Raw genomic sequence first — 21,600 nt, forward strand, 5'->3', positions numbered from 1 at the left:
CCCCATGCCTCTTTTCTACTTTTTCCCCTCACACCCCACAGCACTTACATCTTCTAACATAGTATTGTTCTATATTTACTTTGTTTATTGCCTGATTCTGCATCAGAACATAATTCTGTAGACTTTTTTGTTCATGTTATTGTATGATCTATTATTAGTTCCTAGAATAGGGCCTAATACATTCTGCCACTGAATGAATATTTGTTGTTGAATTTGAATTCACTGTCTACCTCCCTCTTACCACTGGGGCTACCTGTATTTGGGACATCTACCTGATGAGGAGGAGACATTGGATCCACAGTATACCTATTTGATTTTGCTGTCATGACTGAATTATGTCCAAAAAAACTGGAGCTGGACAGAAGTTAAAGCCATAAAGGCAAATTTTATTCAAGAACTGTTGTAATAGGAGAAAAGAGATCTCTGTATCAAACTGGACTCCATTCTGAATCCAGCAAGTACAAGTAGGGATTCATAGCCAAGAAGGTTGGGGACAGTGGATAGAAGGTTACTAATAGGAGACATCAAGGAGGAGGGAGATTCTGCAAAACCAGCTTGATAGGATTCTTGCTGAAGGCTGACCTACCTGGTGATAAGATATCCAGAGTGGGAAGTGGGAAATGTGATCAGATACCAAGGGTGGAGGATTTTCATTAAACTGATCCAGTAGGATTCTTGCTAAAATGGAACTAATTGGAACAAGGACACAGTCCAAGATCAGAGTGTGTCTGAAAGAGGGCTCAGAAACATGACTCTAGTTGGTCAGAGGAAAGTGCCTTTGTCAATTATCTTCATTCATCGCTGCTGGCATCTCATGGGGTGCCTGTTTTCACCACTGGTCTTTGGTGATGAGTCTACACAGTCGGTTCCTTCTTCTCATTTGTATGAGTACTCCAGGTCACTGCTCTTCTTTTAGCTCTCTTTAAGACTATGTAGAGAGTGCCAGAAACCTAACAATACCCTCTCCAGCAATTTGGGGATTGTAGTTTGTTAGTGGAGGGAATGGGGACGGCTGTCTATCAGCCTAGACTTGGTTGGCTGCCACTTCTATTTTTCTGAAGTTGTTCTCTGCAAGGAAGGGCTTGTTTGTGGGAGATTCATCAGTATGCTCTGGGAAGCAAGACAGAAGTTCACCTTGGCCCTGGGAATCTACCTTGTCTCTACCTGGGTAAGTGTTGGGGAACTCCAGCTTCCTGCTATGCTCTCAAATCTCTCTGGGCAGAAGGAATTTTTATCTGGTTTTCCTTAGGTCTCAATGCATCTGAGCCTTGCTTTTTTGATATTCAAAAGCATAATTTTTAATATCAAAAGGGCTTTTATCTAAAAGACCATTGTCTCTGCAGAGAATCTTCAAAGCCTATTTTAAAAATCCAAAAGCCAAGAGTGGCTTTCTTTGGTCTCTCTCTTGAGATGACCCCTTCTTGCTGCATTGGATACCTTGTGGTTTTGTTTCAAAGGAGCTGTAGGGTAGCAGAAAACCTTGAAGTAAAAAGAAATTGATAAAAAAGGAATTGGGTGGGGCAAGGGAGGCCTTCCAGGCATATCATCATATTATATTTACTTAAAAACAAAAAAGTGAAACAGTAGAAAAAATATATCCCTTGTCTGATTCCTTTCTCATTTCTACATTGAACTGAATTTCCCTGTATTTGTTTTTGGTCAAGGTTTTTGAATTATCTCTCTCTTCTGTCTGTGGAAATGTCAGCCCAGTATGCATTTTTTAATAGATGTGCTTCCAGCAAAACTTGTCCTTAATATCTCTGGTGTGCAGCCATCTGAGATTTTCCCATTTGTTCCAGGGAACTTGAAGGGCTGATTTGGTTTTGGAATTTACACCTAACATCCACTGAACTTGGACATAATCTTTTCATGTTTACTGCACATCTTTCACAGCATAATGACTTCCAAGCTTCATTTAACCTGATTGCTGCTAAACAAGTCAGTTTGAGAGGTGGGAAAGGCTAGAAAAAACAGCTTTCCTGCCTAGCGGTTTTGGTGTTCTTCCCTGTTTTTTGTTACACCACTTTAATTGCCCCTTTAGTGATATTATATTGAACATGTTGTTTCAAAGGCTCATTTAGAATACCTGCTTAGGAAAAATGGTGGGAACGAGGTACGAAACGAAATTGCTACTCAACGTGACAGCTCATCAGTGGAGCCAAGCGCTATCAATTTTTTGTTTACATCTTTGGTAATTTGATGCAGATAAAGCTGGCAGTTTGCCAGTTATGTTTTATTTCTCTAGGCAAAAATGTATTTTAAAAAAGAAACTGAAGCCCTGTATATATAGCTTATTAATCTTAGTGTTTTATTTTAATTCTGGACTCTATGCTACATCAAAATAAATTGAGAGCCAGTAACTGCAAAGGAATTTTGATGCCTTGGAAAGTGAGTATATTGATTGTATTTATTTAGTTCCATATATATTTCTCATAAGCTAAGCTTCAGGATGATTGATGGAATGGGAACTTTGCATATTCAAGGAAAGGAAGTTGAAAGGATACCTAGTGAACAGATAGATTGCAGGAAAAAGAGATCTAGTCACTGATTCTAGTAGAATTTTCCCAGAAAGCTCAAGGAGGTAGTAAGTAACACATTGATGTTTTAACATGAGCTATATGTATTTGGTGCTAATATAATTCCTAATGATAGGACTTTTCCCTATGATTTGGGCTATGAAATTGTACTTCCCAAGAATTGGTACAGCAGTCTTGCTTTTCTTTTCAATTTCTGGAAATTAATCTGAAACTTTACTTAAAACCCCTTAGCTTCCAAGGCTTATGTCAATCACATTTTACTCAAAAGCTTTTCTTTTTGTTCTTTTTTAACCACAAAAATATAATATTTCCTATTAATAGTCGATCTTTACCTCATGAAATTATATTAGTAAGGTGAAATGGACATTATTTGCCAAAGTTCATTTATGCTCTTTAAAAAAAAATTCTATTTTGATATAATGGATTGACTCTTACTTTGTCAACATGTACTACAAACATGTCATGCAAAGAGTTTTATAAATCGTTGTTGATACTGATTCATATTCGTTAGGTATTTGTGATCAAATACAGTAGGTTGGGGTGCCTGGGTGGCTCAGCCAGTGAAGCGTCTGCTTTTGACTCAGGTTGTGATCCCGGGGTCCTGAGGTCAAGCCCCACATCGGGCTCCCTGCTCTGTGAGGAGCCTACTTCTCCCTCTCCCTCCGCCTGCCACTCTCCCTGCTTGTGCACACTCTCTGTCAAGTGAATAAATAAAATCTTTAAAAAAAATACCATAGGTTTAAGTCTATGAATTTCAAGAATATTTGTATTTACTATAGATGATTTGAAATACAACACTATGGAAATAAGGTTCAGGTGAAATGGGAGTTAGTAATTTACTTAATGGGATGGGATTATTAGCCATTTGCAAGAATCACTTGAAACTTCTAATCCTTTCTTGTACAGGGTTATGAAGAAGAGTAAAATGAATTGCTGTCTACATCTGAAAATGAGCATGAACTACATTAATTCTTGTGCTGTTTTAAATCAGCAAATGCAAATATGGGTTTTCATTGTGACCACAGATTAAGGCAACTGTAGTAGATATTCCATGTAGGAAGGGGAAATTTTAAAAAATCAGGAGAAACATATTATGTCTTATATTATCCAGCTTTATACATTAGGAGAACTTATCGATAATGTTTGACTTGGAAGGACCTCGTTCTCATCCTCTACTTCTCAAATATATCCCCTACCCCCACCACCCCATTCCGTATGAGATATTGCTGGGAAATGTACCGTTAGAATTGGTTGCCAGAGAGGATTTTTACTTTTTTCAACATATTTACCATTAATATGGCTTAGGCTCTAAATAATTTTTTCATAGATCAGTTTCAAAACTCTGTCCTGTGTGTCTCCTCTGTGACAGCTGGGAGAGCTCAGGGCCATTGGAAAATTGGAGAAGAAAGAATTGTGTGCTGTTGGGCTACTCCGTGCTGGGCAATTGTGAGGAAGCCAGGACGGGGGAGGATGTCAAGCAGAGATGGGAAGGGGACAGTAGAGAAGATTGAGATCTTTATCATTGCTCTTAAAGCTGCTCTATGCTGCATTCCAGCAATTACATTAAACTTGGAAACTAGACTCTGCTAGCTTGATCATCTGTCGGTGCATTAGAAATGTATTTGGAGCTCTTTCTTGAAGAAAATATTCTCTGAATGAGAACTTGTATATGGGCTGTACTTATAGTTTGTAGATTTATCTATTTATAATCAGAATTCCGTAACATACAATGATTTGTATGAGCAGTTAAAAAAATCCCATGTGGCTTCTTTATTAAGAAAATAAAATAAAGGAAAAATATTGTTAATAACTGAAACATACAGAGTTCTGATTTAAAACAGAACAAAATTTCTCATGTATAAATGTAGCTTGGAATGTAAATTGAATGACATAAGGCCATAATTAGCCATAATTGTTAAAATTGCCAGACTAATCTAATCCCCTTAAACAAAACATTTCTAATACTTTTGTCTATAGATAAATTATTTATAAAATATGAAATGTCTTACAATGAAATAGGAGTAACTAAGGCAATCTCAGCTTTATTCATGCTTAAAAATTATTTATTGCCATAACACATCAATTCATTCAACATATCTTTATTGAATGCCTACCAGGAATCAGGCACTATTCCTGGTTTTGTGGATAGCAAGGAACAAAGCAGACAAACTCCCTGCTGTAAAGAAGCTTACCTGGTCATTCTACTAGCCATAGCCCAGAATACTTCAAAGAATAAAGATAACATAGTTTTATTTCCGCATTTTCCCATGTTCTGTTAAATTTTTTTAACTGCGTAATTAGCTGGCAAATTTTCTTTGTACAAAGGAGAATCTTTGAGATGAAGATGCATGTACCTTTATATTAATTTGGTATATAAAGTTAATTCTTTCAAAAGCTATGGATCGAAGGGCTGCTTATCTGCCATGCGTGGTTTTGAGTATAATGGCAGTTAGAAAAATGGATTAGAAACAGATCCTGACCTCAAGGCATGGGTGATTATAAGGAGTGTAACAATGACAGGAGAATAGAAGAGAAGCAGCTGTAAAATAGGCTTTGTTCGAATCTCAGTAGTTAAATAGAATGAGTTGACTCTGTGTGTGTGCGGGAGGGGGCGAGGAGCAGAGCAGTACTATTGCTCCAATAGTTACATGTTGAAAATTTTGTATTTTCAATTTTACATTTCTTCCAGAAGATAAAAACTTAACACTGTTTTAGTACTTTCTCTCCATTTCAGAGTATGGAAGTAGTCTCTGGTAAGAGTTAGTTAAAATCCAGGCCTTAATAATATTTTAGGTGATTATATACCTGGGATATCCTACTTTCTATCTTATCCAGAGGCTCCCTAAATTATATAACTAGGAAAGGCAAGTAGGAAAATAACTTATAAATGCATTAAAGTCTCCCTATGGCATAATGAACAGCTAGTATCTGTAAGGACCCACAGATTTATTAAACACATAAATATACAAATTAATATAATGTTTAAAAGTTGAATAAAATGAGAACAGAAAGAGAACTCCATCAGATGTTTCTACTGGTAACCATTATTTTGGTTTGTACTATAAAAAAGCCTCAATAGTTTGGAATTCAGTAAGCCCTTCTCACCTTTTAGAGGTAGGTAAGTTGTCTCATTTTTTGTTTTATTGGCGTAAAATTGAAGACCACGATCATGTGGCCTTTCTACCTAATGAGTTATTAGCTAAACTGAAGGGTTCCCAGCTTGCTGACCAGTGGTAACCACTTTGGTTTAAGGAACACTTAGAAGTAGGTAGGGCCATAAAAAGACTGATACAGGGATTTTTAAGCCTTGACTTTTTTGGAAAGGCCAATTATATACTTCTTTTGTTTTGCTTTGTAGTTACCAGCTGACAAGTGGGTATAAGCCTGCCCCAATGGACCTGAGCTTTATCAAACTCACCCCATCTCAGGAAGCAATGGTGGACAAGTTGGCAGAAAATGCTCATAATGTATGGGCCCGAGATCGAATCCGGCAGGGCTGGACTTACGGCATCCAACAGGTACAGGGGAATGTAGCTTTATGGCCTGGAGGCTGAGATTTACTTAAGTGGTAATCAGCATAATTCCTAACAGGAGAGATTAAATAATGACTGGGTTGAACCTCACATGCATATCTTCATGTATATATATGCTAACGCACCTGTTCTGTGCTGGGCTCAGGAAGTCAGATGACCATAACCCTGAGTGTGAACAGGAGGTACCAGTGAATTTTAACCAGGACAGTGATTTATAACTTGGTTTTGTGGCATTTCTCTCTCTGAGATGGTATTTAAGGAGAAACTTTTGAAATATGAGAAGATTGAGATAAAATAGTAATAAAAGAGGTCCACGGTTCCTCCTTCGAAACTCCTGGGGCCAGATGAATGTCAGAATCCAGATATCTTTCGGTTTCCAGGATGGTGATATGGTGATATATTACATATTTCTTAGCAACCTCCGCAGGTAGCAGAATGTAAATTACTATTTGTTAGGCACAGCATAGGCATGATAATACCAAGAGGGATAAATAAAGACTATAAAACAGGCTTGCATCAATTCAGATCATGTTTTACCAACTGAGATTTTGTTCAACTTAGTAAAGGATGAGTTTTCTTAGGTTTCTGGATTTCAGAGATCTCTCTATTCATGGTGGTGCGCTTGTTGTGGGAGTGACTAAGTCATGGAGCACATCCCAAGGCAGCATAGCAGAAGGCCCAAGAGCAAATTTGAGCCTTGCCTCTTAGTTACCAGGTGACCTTGGGCAGGCTACTTAAATTCTCTGCACTACTTGGGGACACCTGGGTGGCTTAGGGGTTGAGCGCCTGCCTTTGGCCCAGGTTGTGATCCTGGAGTCCCGAGATTGAGTCCTGCATTGGGCCCCCTGCATGGAGCCTGCTTCTCCCTCTGCCTGTGTCTCTGCCTCTCTCTCTCTCTCTCTCTCTCACTCAAATAAATAAATAAAATCTTAAAAAAAATTATTTGCACCACTGTTTCCTCATCAGTAAGTGATGTCACTTCATTATATAACTTACATATGAGAAAGGCTTCCAATAGTACTGGCCCCTACCAAATATGTCAGGTGGTTTGCTCTTCAATACCACGTCTAGAGTTTTACTCATATTCTCTTTAACTCTGACAACACTTCTGTGAGGGAGGAATCATTTTGATTCCCAGTTCACATATGGTGTACAGGGAGGCTTCACGGGAACAGTTTGCCCAGTGCTACACAGCTAGCAGGTGGCAGACCCTGCTTGGGCCTTCTGACTCCAGAGCCAACATTCTTCGCTTCCTTGTTGCAGTACATCTTGCCAGCTCAGTTTGGGCTGCCTTTACTTAAAATTTTTCAGGAATAAAATGTTTTCTCACTTACAGGCTTAGCCTATTGTTTAGGATCTAGCCTAAACATTGGTTTGAAAAAGTGAGTTTTGAAAATCCTTCTAAGCCAGTGACTTTTTGGCATTAGAAAGGCTAAAGGAAACTTGAAGAACCTTGATTTACCTCATAAAATATATTTTTATTTGAATTAAGCTGGTTGTAACTGATGTGAATGTCAACACTAAATCTGCTTAAGCATTTTGTGTGTGTGTGTGCGCGTGAGAGAGAGAGAGAGAGACAGAGAGACACAGAGACAGAGAGAACCTAAACCTTATAACCATGTACCCAAGAGGGATCAGGGCCCCACACTGGCTCTCTGCAAAAGGAGGGCTAACTTGCTGTGAAGTCCATGTAGCTCTATTAGACAAACCAGGATTTCCTGGAGTCCCTCTCTTCAGGTGGGGGCGGGGGGTGTGCTTCCTGTGTATATGGTTCCTCATAAAAGCACAGGCTTTTTGAGCCTACCAGAACTTTCATTTGGATAATTTCCCCACTCTTTCTCTCAGGGTCCATCTTGCTTCCACCATATTCCCCACTGGCATAAGCATATTTGCCAGATTCTGTATGAGTACTGTCTTGAATTTTTCATTACCTTCTTGTTGACATAATTTAGTTTAGAACGTCATTGAAAGCCCTTGAGAGCAGTTTACTTGGATTACTACTTCTCTGTCCCTCTAGCTCTGCTGCTTTCAAACATGAGTGTGCATCGGATCCCCTGGGGAGCACCTTTTAACAGATTCTCAGGACACCATCTTTAGAGAGTATGATTTTTTTTTAAGATTTTATTTATTTATTCATGAGAGACACAGAGAGAGAGAGAGAGGCAGAGACATAGGCAGAGGGAGAAGCAGGCTCCATGCAGGGAGCCCGACGTGGGACTCGATCCCAGGTCTCCAGGATCATGCCCTGGGCGGAAGGAAGCGCTAAACCGCTGAGCCACCCAGGCTGCCCTAGAGAGTATGATTCATTCAAGGCTTCAGACTTCCTGTAGAGGAAAAGTTTGGAGGCAAAAACCACTGTAGAAGAGAGGGCTGCTGGGTGATGTGTCTGGCACCTGTGCTGTACTCTGTTTACACTGTTGGTTTACTTAGGGTGGCTTTGTAATGGCGCTCCCCACCAAGCAGTCTAGTGATCTGGACTCCAACCTGTCAGTCCATGCTCATGTATTCAATAGCAGGTATTTAGTACAGATTTGCTAGAGAGACAGGAAAATATAGTAGGGAAAGCTTTCCTTGCTCCTAGTCACCCAGAACAAAGCCAGTCTACCATGTAGCATATTTGTTTTGAGGTTTGGAAGGATCCACAGCCTCCTCATTCTTCATCGTGCTCAAGTTAACCCGAGATTTGAGAATGCTTCCTGAAAAATGGAAAGTCTGACAAAATCTGCAGCAGTTTCAGAGAATCGATGGAAAGAAGTGATTTCTTTTGCCAGGCTAGTAGGAGAGCCAGATTTCATGCTTTGCCAACAGCAGTCTCATCACATTTTAAACGTGGAGCCTCGTTTGTAATAACCAAATTGTGAGTTTTGTACGTACTTCAGTACTTTTGCTATTAACTGGTTTCACAGGTTGGTGGAGTCACCCTAATGCATAGTGTTCAGGCTAGTTGAGTTCATAGAATGGTTGTCTGTAACACACTGGGTTTTTCTGAGAGAGGGCCTGCAGCCATAAGTTGTTTGTAGACTAAAATCACTGAGAGGTGACCAGTGATCACTTGGCTCTTCTTGTAACAAAGACTTGTCTGTCAACTGTACAAGGAAATTCTGTGTTCTCTAAATTAGTCCATTGCCCTGTGATCCTGGCAGATGGATGGTGGTGGAAATGATCCTTCCAGTTGGCGTTTGTTATTTTATTGTTTTTACTTTTTCTTCTCCTGGGGAGGGCCTGCAGTTACTCATTTGATTCAGTCTTTTATATTGCTAGGGGTTCAGTAACGTCCTTAACCTGAGAAGACCAAGGGTGTGGGGGAGCAGCTTTTATCTCAGGGGCTTTACTTTCTGTTGTATTTGGCAGCTGCCTCATTTCCAGAATGATTGCTTTAGTACTGCTTTGATGACCAACACCTTTTCTCTTCCTGTAGGATGTAAAGAACAGAAGAAACCCTCGCCTGGTTCCCTACACTCTTCTAGATGACCGCACCAAGAAATCCAATAAAGACAGCCTCCGTGAAGCTGTTCGCACGCTGCTGGGGTATGGCTACAATCTGGAAGCACCAGATCAGGATCATGGTATTTTGGTTTTTCTTTCTTCCTCTCAGGTTGCAAAATTGTGTAGTGGTTCTTCAAAGCCAAATAATTGACTCAAAGTGGGAAGTACAAAATTAAGTCCTTCAAGATGTCATCTAGTTTGTAACTTAAGCCAGTGGTTCAGAGCATTTTTTTCCTTAAGTACACTTGAGGGATTAAACCCATCTCTCAGAAGAGTGTCTCACCACCTGTGATTCTGCCCAGGGACAAAACTAGTTTACCTTCCCAAAGAGTCTGAGGTGAGCAGTGGAACTCTGATATTGCCCCCTCCCCCGATCTCCCAGCTATCCTTAAGAAGAGCTGGCTTAGTTGTTTATGGGAATAAACCTATAGCTAGTGTCTATGAATCTTCATTATTGATACTCCTACCTGTAGGCAATATTAACTAATTAGTGCAATATTTGCTTTAAGGTGAACATGTTAGATTAGACATTCAATAAATATGTATGGAAGAAATGGATTTTCAGAGGTTTTATGAAGAACACATTTCCCTTAAATCATACCTTTTAAGAATATGATTTAAAATACCAATTCCTTTATCCTTTGCCTGAAGTTTCAATTGATATAAATATCCATATTTTTAAAATGACCGAGTGAAATAAACAATGTGTGTTTCCTTATAGTGCCTATACTTTTTTTGGTAGAAAGTTTTAAACAGTGTATTCTCAATATTCTCTAGTGAGTAATATTTTCAGTGTTTCTTGATAGAAATCCAGACTCTAGGGACATCTGGGTGGCTCAATGGTTGAGCATCTGCCTTTGGCTCAGGTTATGATTCTGGGATCCTGGGATCGAATCTGACATCAGGCTCCCCACGGGGAGCCTGCTTCTCCCTCTGCCTAAGTCTCTGCCTCTCTCTCTCCGTGTCTCTCATGAAAAAATAAATAAGATCTTAACAAAGAAAAAAGAAGAAACCCAGACTGTAAGTTGTAATAGTAGCTAATGTTTATATAGTGCTTATCATGTGCAACAAGTATTTCTAAGACTTTCACAATTACATAATCCTCACAGTAGTCACGCTATGGGGATGGTCCATGCAATACGCTCATTTTATAGATTAGGAACCTGAGATTCTAAGACTTCTCTGAATGGAAAGCCATGTACTAGGTTGTAGATGCAGAATCCCATCCCCAGGCATTCTGACTCTGAATTTCAGTCCCTGGAGTTGATTCAGTATGTAGTTACATCTTAGTGGCTCTTAGTGTAGATACTGAATCTCTACATTTGTTGCAAATAATATTAGATATTCCCTTGATAACAATAATATTCACAATCATGATGTAACTCCTTATTTTATCTTGAAGTCAGTTTTATAACAACATATCTGGTAGGCCCTCATTAACCAGATGCTACTATGAAAGGAACCAGGAGGATGCCTGTCTTAAAGACTGTCGTCCACATGAAAGGTGGAATGGAAGTAAATAATACAAGCTTCCTAAGCTAAAACAACAATTGAAAACAGTTCTGTGAATGTCTGGTATACAATATGCCCTTAAAGCTAATTGCTTCTTTTTTATATGATACTTTTAAATTGAAGTGTAATTTACATACAATAAAATATATAGCTCTTCACTGTTCAGTTTGGTGAATTTTGATTGTTAAATACACAAAAGGTACCACCACCCAAAACAACAGGGGGAACATATTTTTCATTATAAAAAGTTCCCTCCTATCTCCAACAAAATAACCACTTTCTAAATTTTGTTATCACAGATTAATTTTGCCTTTTCTTATACTTTGCTTATAAATGTAATCAATATTATATATTTTGTCTACATACTTTTGTTCCACATGTTTTTGTGATCATATATGTTTTTATATGTGTCATAGAATTATTGAGTGGTATTCTATTCTAATAAACCATCCTTTTTTAATCCATTCTTCTGTTGATGAAGATTTGGGTTATTTCCAGTTGTTGGCTATTATGAATAAAACTGCTATGAACACTTGCAGACAGTCTTTGTGTAGACTTACACTTTTCATTTCTCTTGGGTAAATATATAAGTAAGAGTACCGAGCCATAGTGTTACGGGATTGCAGGGTTCTTGTCTCATGGAGTCGAAGAATCAATCTTGTGGACATGAAAGGATGGAATGAAGTGAAAGTTTATTAAGTGATGGTGAGAACAGAAAGGAAAGAGAAAGCTCTCTAGAGTGAGAAGGGTCCTGAATTGAGTTGTCACTGAGGGTTTTTAGGGCTGCTCCTTTATTGAAAACTTGACCAGGAAGCTTTTGATTTTGAGATTCTTGTGCTATCTTGGTTTGAGCAAGGACTATTGATAACACTGTTAATGACTTATATCTCTGAGATTTGGTCATTTTTTTGTGATCACACTGTTGCTAACAACAACAACAAAATCCCACCAAGCCAGGTGTTCTGGACTAAGAGGATTAACTGGCTAAGTGCTTTTGCCCATCAGGAATAGTTTCAGAGCCTAGTCAGGGGCTCCCCTGCCTCTCCTGGCCTATACCTTAACTCTTTCCTTACTTTATAAGAAGATTCCAAATGGTTGTGCAAACTTATTTTATTCCCATGACCAGTGTAGAAGGGTGCCAGTTGCTCCCACATCTTGGTCAAGAATTGATAGTGAATCTTTCTGATTTTAACAATTCTGGTAGATGCCAAATGGATCTTTCAGTTTTAATCCTCATGCTCTTCTTGAATAATAACGTTGAAGTTTTTTTCTTGTGGTTATTGGTATATGTGTTTTTTCAAAACTATATCCATTTTAGGGATCCCTGGGTGGCGCAGCGGTTTGGCGCCTGCCTTTGGCCCAGGGCGCGATCCTGGAGACCCGGGATCGAATCCCACGTCGGGCTCCGGGTGCATGGAGCCTGCTTCTCCCTCTGCCTGTGTCTCTGCCTCTCTCTCTATCTCTCTGTGACTATCATAAATAAATAAAAATAAAAAAAAAGAAAATTTAAAAACTATATCCATTTTAAAAATTGCATTGTTTTGTTTTCTTTTTATTGAATTGTAAGTATATATAATTGTAAGCATCTATACATACATAAAACTTTTCTGGATATAAGGATTATGTCAGATATGGGAAACAACTTCTCACAGTTTATGGATTGTGCTTTCATTTTCTCCTTGCACAGGGACCATGCTAATCTTCTCTGTATCATTCCAATTTTAGTATAAGTGCTGCTGAAGCAAACACTGTGCTTTCATTTTCTCAATGAGATCTTTCAGAGAGGAGAACATTCTCAATTTTGATGAAGTCCATTCATGATTTTTTCCCTTAATAGTTGTACGTTTTATATCCTGAAAAAATCTTTGCTTATGCAAAAAACAAAGATTTTCTTTTGTGCTTTCTTCCTAAGTTTTATTATTTTACTTTTCAGGTAGGTCTATAATCTAATTTGAGTTGAGTTTTGTTTATAATGAGAGACTAAGGCCAAGGTCCATTTTTGTCCAGGTGGATATCCAGCTGTCTCAGCACTATTTATTGGAACAAATTATCCTTTCCCACCAAATTACCTTTGTCAAATATCTCTTGACCATTGGGTTTTATTGATATATACATTTATCTTTTTTTTATTTTACATTTTTTTATTGTTTTGCTTATTTATTCATGAGAGACACAGAGAGAGAGGCAGAGACAGAGCCAGAGGGAGAAGCAAGCTCCCTGCAGGGAGCTTGATGTGGAACTCGATCCATCCCAGAACCCCAGGATCATGACCTGAGCCAAAGGCAGATGCTCAACCACTGAGCCACCCAGGTGCTTAAGGATATATCTATCCTTAAGTCAGTACCACACTATTGTCTTTATTATTGTCACCACATAACGAATCCTAAAATCAGGTAAGGTAGGTTTTCTAATTTCTTCTGTGAGAGGCTTTTCAGTCTCAGGGCTCCTTGGGTGGCTCAGTGGTTGAGCATCTGATTTGGCTCAGGTCGTGATCCCAGGGTCCCTGGATGGAGTCTCACATCGGGCTTCCTGCAGGGAACCTGCTTCTCCTTCTGTCTATGTCTCTGCCTCTCTCTGTTGTCTCTCATGAATAAATAAATATCTTTTTTTAAAAAAAGAGGTTTTCAGTCCCCCCTTTTCTTTGCATGTCTTTATAAATTTTAGAATCTACTTCTCAGTTTAGTTTTGATGGGATTACAGTTGGCTTTGTAAATCAATTGGAGAGAATTGACATTTTAAGAATACTTAGTTGACCAGTTCATGAATGTGACGTATCCTTCCATTTATTTTTTTTTCCTTCCATTTATTTTGGTCCTCTTTAGTTTGTCTCCTACTTTTAGAGTAGAGGGCTTGCCCATTACTTTGTAGAGGTATCTGATATTTTGAAAACTATCATAAATGGATTAGTTTTCATTTCATTTCATCTTCCAGTTGTTCACTGTGAATATGAGAAACACAATTAGTATATGTATATGGTTATTACAGCCTGTGGTCTGGCAGAATTTATCTTACATTTTTTTCTCTTTTTTTTTTTTCATGTCTAAAGTTTATAGGATTCTCTACTTACATAACCATGATGTCTCTCTGCTTCTCCCTACAAAAAAGTTTTAATTTTTCCTTTATAATTATTATGTCTTTCTTGTTAGTTGACTTACTGAATTGGTAAAGACTTACAGTGTTTAAGAGAAGTGGTGAGAGAGGTTATCCTACTTTGTTCCCAGTCTTAAAAAAAAAAAAAAAAAAAAAAAGTCCTAACGTTTCACCATGAAGTATGATGTTAACTGTGGGTCTAGAAGCCCTTTATCACAGTGAAGAAATTCCTTTTTCTTTCTAGTTTGTTAGGAGCTTTTATCATGAATAGGATGTTGAATGTTGAATTTTGTCAAATACTTTTTTTTGCCATTTTTTGAGATGATTTTGTATTCTTATCCTTTATTCTAATATTATGAATAACATTGATTTTTGATTGTTAGATCAAGTTTGCATTTCTTGTATAACTCTACCTGTAGTGTATTTTCCTCTTCTATATATAGCTGGATTCTGTTGGCTATTTTGCGAAGGATTTTTGCATGCATGTCATAAGGAATACTGTCTTATAACTTCCTTTTCTTGCAACATCTCTTTGTCAGTTTTCGATAAGAGTGTAGTCCTGGATACATGATAAGTTAGGAAATCCCCTTGTTTTCTAAATTTGGGTTAGTTTTATATTATTTCTTACTTAAATGTCTTATAGAATTCATCATTAAAACCATATGAGCCTAGGGGTGCCTGGGTGGGTCAGTGGTTGAGCATCTGCCTTTGGCTCAGGGTGTGATCATAGGGTCCTGGGATCGAGTCCCACATTGGGCTCCTTGGGTGGAGCCGTGGAGCCTGCTTCTCCCTCTGCCTGTGCCTCTGCCTCTCTGTCTCTCAGGAATAAATAAATAAAATCTTAAAAAAAAAATCAGCCTACGGTTTATCTTTTAGGAGAGATATTTAATTATAAATTCAAATTCTTTAATTTGAAAATTTTAAGACATTTAATTTTCTATTTCTTCTTATGTCAGTTTTGATAAGTTATACTTTATCAGTACAGTAATTTCAGTTAAATTGCCATATTTGGGGCACCTGGGTGGTTTAATTGATTAAGCATCTGCTTTTAGCTCAGGTCATGATCCAGGGTCCTTGGATTGAGCTCTGTGTTAGGCTCCCTGCTTAGCAAGGAGTCTGCTTCTCCCTTTTTCTCTGCCCTTCTTTGTTGTTGTTTTTTTTTTTTTTTAATTTTATTTATTTATGATAGTCATACAGAGAGAAAGAGAGAGAGGCAGAGACACAGGCAGAAGGAGAAGCAGGCTCCATGCGCCGGGAGCCTGATGTGGGATTCGATCCCGGATCTCCAGGATCGCGCCCTGGGCCAAAGGCAGGCGCCAAACCGCTGCGCCACCCAGGGATCCCTCTCTGCCCTTCTTTGCTTGTGTTCTCTCTCACACTCACTCACTCTCTCTCTCTCAAATAAATAAATAAAATTAAAAAAAATAATTGCCATATTTATGGGCATCAAGTTGTTCTAACATCCTATTATCACTTTGATATTCATAAAGTCTATAGTGACACCTCTTTTTATTCTTGGTGTTTTTTTTTTAAAATTGTCAGTCTTAGGATTTATTGACTTCATAGATCATTCAAAGAGTGAATCGGTCTTTTTTTAAATTTTTTTAAATTTTTTAATTTATTTTATTTTTTATTTATTTTTTTTTTTTTGTGAATCGGTCTTAAATGTTTTTTTGGCTATTTAAAAAAATTTATTTATTTTCCCACCAATCATGGATTATGAGTCAATTCTCATCATCATGAGTGGCTGCATCTCATGTCTCCTTTGGGAAATGACACTGTTGAGTGTCTGTGGCATCCACTGGGGAACATCAGTCTTTGTTCAGTCTTAGACCTTCTGGCTTCACAGCTCCCTGAGCCCTCTTTGAAGTGACCTACTAAAAGTAATTTTTAATGAACAACTGGACATTTCAGATATATATATATATATGTATATATATATTATAAATACCTTATGATAATATAGCACCATGTGAACTAGACTTGTAATGATCATTTTGCAATATATACACATAGTAGATGACTATGTTGTACATGTGAAACTAATACAAAGGCATATGTCAATTATATCTTTAAAAAAAGGCAAATTGGTAATAGATAATGAATAGTAAGGGAAACTTCAAGTTTGAAAAACACATGAAGATATTTCAGATCTCCTTAATCATCAGAAAAATGCAAAGTAAAATCTTTATTTATGGATTTATATCCAACAAATTAAAATAATTAGAAAACAATATGATCCCAAGTGCTTAAAAGGATATTGACGCAGTAGGAACCCCATGTGTTTTTGTTGAAAATATAACTTGGCAAAGCTGATGTGTGAAAAGCTTGTATTATATAGAAACCACGAGTATGTCTCAGCAAATGTTATACTTGGATGTAAAAACACTTGTGTATAGGTCCAGACAGGGGTATGTAGGAACATGTTCATTATAGCATTGTGATCATGAGAGCTGGAAGCATCCTCTGTGTCCATTTCTTGGAAATATTATTAGATAAAAATAATAGGTTAAAAAAATAGCACACTACAATTCAGAAACAGTGATCACGAAGTATGGAATAGAGCAGTAACATATTACCATTAGTATAATTTCTAGTATTTTACAGCTTACAAAAATACAAAACTCTCCAAGGAAAAATACCACACCAATTGGAGTGATGCCAATGATGGAAAAAGGAGTGAGGAAATGTATTTTCTGATCGATCAAGGATTAAGAAAAAGGAAAAACAAAGTAACAGAGATGTGCACAGTCTCTGAGTTTCCCAACACACGCATGAACACACACACACATACACACACACACTCTCTCTCACACATACAAACACACACACACACAAGTAAAACAAAAAGCCAGATTAGATGACATTCTGGCCTTGGAGATGGTTAAAAATATGATGGTACATTCATACAGTGTAGTATTATGAAGTTGTTAAATACAATGAAGTGCCTATAGGAAACAATCTGAGATGTATCATATTAAGGTTATAACAAAAAACACTCATCAATGCTTACACATACACAGAGAAATTCTGTGGAAACAATGGTAATGGGGATTGCTTCCAGGAAAGATATCTAGAGAGCTCATAGACAGCTGTGGGAGCAGAAATTTACATTTTGCTGCATATCATTTCGTTTTTTTTTTTCTCATTAAACTTTTGTTTTAATGGGTCTCAAAATTCTGTGACAGATTTTTGGTCAAGTTTTTTCCATTAAAAAGTACTGATTTTAAAAACTAATAACTTAAAACTGCCACACATGCACAAAACAACAACAACAAAAAACAAATGGTCCACAAAACATTCTCCTTTCCTTCTGAAGGTTTTACAATGCATTGTTATCATTAACCAGTCTTTTTACTATTAAACTTAAATGGCCAATTGACACAATTGATTAAGACTAGGGTGGCAGGTATTGGGGATAATATTCATTTAGCCTTCTGAGCTTTCTGGGCAGACTTGGTGACTTGGCCAGCCTCAGGTGCCTTCTTGTCCACTGCTTTGATGACACCCACAGCAACCGTCTGTCTCATGTCACGAACAGCAAAACGGCCCAGAGGAGGATAATCAGAGAAGCTCTCAACACACATAGGTTTGCCAGGAACCATATCAACAATGCCATCAGCCCCAGATTTCAAGAACTTGGGACCATCTTCCAGCTTCTTTCCAGAACGGCGATCTATCTTCTCCTTCAGCTCAGCAAACTTGCAAGCCATGTGAGCTGTGTGACAATCCAGCACAGGTGCATGTGCAGCACTGATTTGGCCTGGATGGTTCAGCATAATCACCTGAGCCGTGAAGCCAGCCGCTTCCATTGGTGGGTCATTTTTGCTGTCACCAGCCACGTTGCCACGACGAACATCTTTGACAGATACATTCTTGACATTGAAGCTCACATTGTCCCCAGGAAGAGCCTCACTCAAAGCTTCATGGTGCATTTCAACAGACTTTACTTCAGTTGTAACATTGACCAGAGCAAAGGTGACCACCATGCCAGGCTTAAGAACACCAGTCTCCACTCGACCCACTGGGACAGTACCAATACCACCAATTTTGTAGACGTCCTGGAGAGGCAGATGCAAGGGCTTATCAGTTGGACGAGTTGGTGGCAGACTGCAATCCAGAACTTGAAGCAGTGTGGTTCCACTGGTATTCTCATGGGTGACTTTCCATCCCTTGAACCAAGGCGTGTTAGCACTTGGCTCCAGCATGTTGTCACCATTCCAACCAGAAATTGGCACAAATGCTACTGTGTCAGGGTTGTAGCCAATTTTCTTAATGTAGGTGCTGACTTCCTTAACAATTTCCTCGTATCTCTTCTGTCTGTAGGGTGGCTCAGTGGGATCCATTTTGTTAAAACCAACAATTAGTTGTTTTACACCCAGTGTGTAAGCCAGAAGGGCATGCTCACGGGTCTGCCCATTCTTGGAGATACCTGCTTCAAATTACCCAACACCAGCAGCAACAATCAGGACAGCACAGTCAGCCTTAGATGTGCCTGTAATCATGTTTTTGATAAAGTCTATGTGTCCTGGGGCATCAATGATGGTCACATAATACTTGCTGGTCTCGAATTTCCACAGGGAGATATCAATGGTGATACCACGTTCACGTTCAGCTTTCAGTTTATCCAAGACCCAGGCATACTTGAAGGAGCCTTTTCCCATCTCAGCAGCCTCCTTCTCAAATTTTTCGATAGTTCTTTTCTCGATCCCACCACATTTGTAGATCAGATGGCCAGTACTGGTAGACTTGCTCGAATCTACGTGTCCAATGACGACAATGTTGATGTGAGTATTTTCCTTTCCCATTTTGGTTTAGGTTTAGCAGTGGTTTTCACGACACCTGTGTTCTGGCGGCAAACTCATTGCGAAAAAACTGCATATCATTACTTTTAAATTTTATACTCTCTTTGCATTACCTATTCAAACAAACAAAAGAAATGCACTGTTAAAAAAAATACATGGTCAGTATCCAAGAAAGGGAGTGCATTTTACCCTGTATAAGGAAATGTGCAGTATAAGCCAGAAAAAGAATAATCATTGACAGTTATATTTTATTTTATTTTATTTTATTTTATTTATTTTATTTTATTTTATTTTATTTTATTTTTATTTTATTTTATTTTATTTTAATTTTATTTTATTTTATTTTAATTTTATTTTATTTTAATTTTATTTTATTTTATTTTAATTTTATTTTATTTTATTTTATTTTATTTTATTTTATTTTATTTTATTTTATTTTATTTTATTTTATTTTATTTTATTTTATTTTAATTTTATTTTATTTTAATTTTATTTTATTTTAATTTTATTTTATTTTAATTTTATTTTATTTTAATTTTATTTTATTTTATTTTAATTTTATTTTATTTTAATTTTATTTTATTTTAATTTTATTTTATTTTAATTTTATTTTATTTTAATTTTATTTTATTTTAATTTTATTTTATTTTAATTTTATTTTATTTTAATTTTATTTTATTTTAATTTTATTTTATTTTAATTTTATTTTATTTTAATTTTATTTTATTTTATTTTATTTTATTTTATTTTATTTTATTTTATTTTATTTTATTTTATTTTATTTTATTTTATTTTATTTTATTTAATTTTTTTTAATTTAAATTGATTTTGCCAACATATAGTAGAACACCCAGTGCTCATCTCAGAAAGTGCCCCTCCTTAGTGCCCGTTGCCCAGTTGCCCCATCCTCCCGTCCCCTTCCACAAACCTCTGTTTGTTTCCCAGAGTTAGAGGTCTAAGAAAAACTAAATTATTCTTGCTGCAAGGTTTTTTTTTTTTTTTTTTTTTAATTTCTTTATGATAGTCACACACACACACACACACAGAGAGAGAGAGGCAGAGACACAGGCAGAGGGAGAAGCAGGCTCCACGCACCGGGAGCCCGACGTGGGATTCGATCCCGGGTCTCCAGGATTGCGCCCTGGGCCAAAGGCAGGCGCCAAACCGCTGCACCACCCAGGGATCCCCTGCAAGGTTTTATCAAGGTTTGAATTGTTCAATTAGAAATAACACCAGAAAGTGAAAAGGATGACTGGTTAGTGTCATTAAAAAAAAAAAAAGTTACATAAACACACCTGAAGGATTTCATTTTATTTATTTTTAAAGATTTTATTTATTTGAGAGAGAGCATGAACATGTGCTCCTGAGCAGGTGGAGGGGCAGAGGGAGACATGGGGCTCAATCTCAGGATCCTGAGATCATGATTAGGTAGAGCTGAATTCAAAAGTCGGAGGCTAAACCGACTGAGCCACCCCGGGCACCCCCGAAATATTTTCAACATGTGTACAAAATTTTTTTAGATATGTAGAAAAATTTTAAAGAGATTGTCCTGCCTTGCTTCACAGCTGTTTTAAATACCTGACACTTCGATACATAATTAGACCTTGGCTGCCCTCTAGTGGTCAGTATCTTTTAAAAGTAGAGTTTAGGGAACAGCAGGTATGGATGCTTTAGGCCACGTTTGGTCAGTCTTGGTGTGTGCCCTCATTGTGCCAGGATCTGTGGGGTATGGGGAATACAAGATTTTGTTGAGCCTTACCCTTTATCTTGAAGTGGTTTGTTAAAAGCATAATTCCTGAATTTCTTCTTTGAGCGTCAATATCTGCTAATGGTTCATTTTTTTAAATGTCAATTATTTTTATGTTCATTATAACAATATAAGAAAATAATTTATGGGGATCCCTGGGTGGCGCAGCAGTTTGGCGCCTGCCTTTGGCCCAGGGCGTGATCCTGGAGACCCGGGATCGAGTCCCACATCGGGCTCCCGGTGCATGGAGCCTGCTTCTCCCTCTGCCTGTGTCTCTGCCTCTCTCTCTCTCTCTCTCTCTCTCTCTCTCTCTGTGTGTGTGTGTGTGTGTGACTATCATAAATAAATAAAAATTAAAAAGAAAAAAGAAAATAATTTATACGTACTTACATGAGGTACAGTCACCTACCAAACTTATATAAATATATAGTGTTTAAAATCAAGGAAAGCATAAGAATTGCATATTTGGAGGAGAGCTCTATGCCTTTAAGACTGGTGCTACCCATTAGATATGTGCCCATAAGTATGGTCTCCTATGTCTTTGTTCCTAGATTCAATCTCACAGGTACTGAAAGAGTACCTACTTTTATCCAGCTGGTTGATGCTACAGGGTATGCCAAAGAAATGTTACAGATTGCCTGGGATCTTTTTTTTTTTTTAAACTTCCATAGATCCAGATCTTCATTTAATATTAGTATTTTATCATCAGATAGAATGCTGAACTTTGCTTCTTGCAACCATGGTTATAAGCTCCCCTAAACTAATCTAAAAATATGGAATAGGAGCTATGAATCATACAGACATTTGGAGGAAGATCCATGGAGTTTACAAGACTGTTGCATAATGATGGCTATAAATAGCATGTGCATTTCCAGTTCAGGCTGAGTCTC

General features: G+C 37.6%; 1 protein-coding gene and 1 non-coding gene across 8 annotated transcripts in view; one reads left to right on the top strand and one right to left on the bottom strand.

The window, feature by feature from the left end:
• Positions 1 to 21,600, top strand: part of RYR2 (ryanodine receptor 2) — a 726,974-nt gene that overhangs the window by 446,363 nt on the left and 259,011 nt on the right. For all 7 annotated transcript variants that reach the window (XM_041747478.1, XM_041747480.1, XM_041747481.1 and 4 more), the window contains 2 exons: positions 5,896 to 6,055; positions 9,489 to 9,636. In XM_041747478.1, the coding sequence (XP_041603412.1) occupies positions 5,896 to 6,055; positions 9,489 to 9,636 (308 nt within the window). The remainder of the gene's footprint in view (positions 1 to 5,895; positions 6,056 to 9,488; positions 9,637 to 21,600) is intronic.
• Positions 12,706 to 12,817, bottom strand: LOC121488497. The gene has a single exon (XR_005987118.1). It is a non-coding gene; the product is annotated as a U6 spliceosomal RNA (small nuclear RNA).

This window comes from Vulpes lagopus, chromosome 3 (assembly GCF_018345385.1).
Source record: "Vulpes lagopus strain Blue_001 chromosome 3, ASM1834538v1, whole genome shotgun sequence".
Classification (NCBI taxonomy): Eukaryota; Metazoa; Chordata; class Mammalia; order Carnivora; family Canidae; genus Vulpes; species Vulpes lagopus.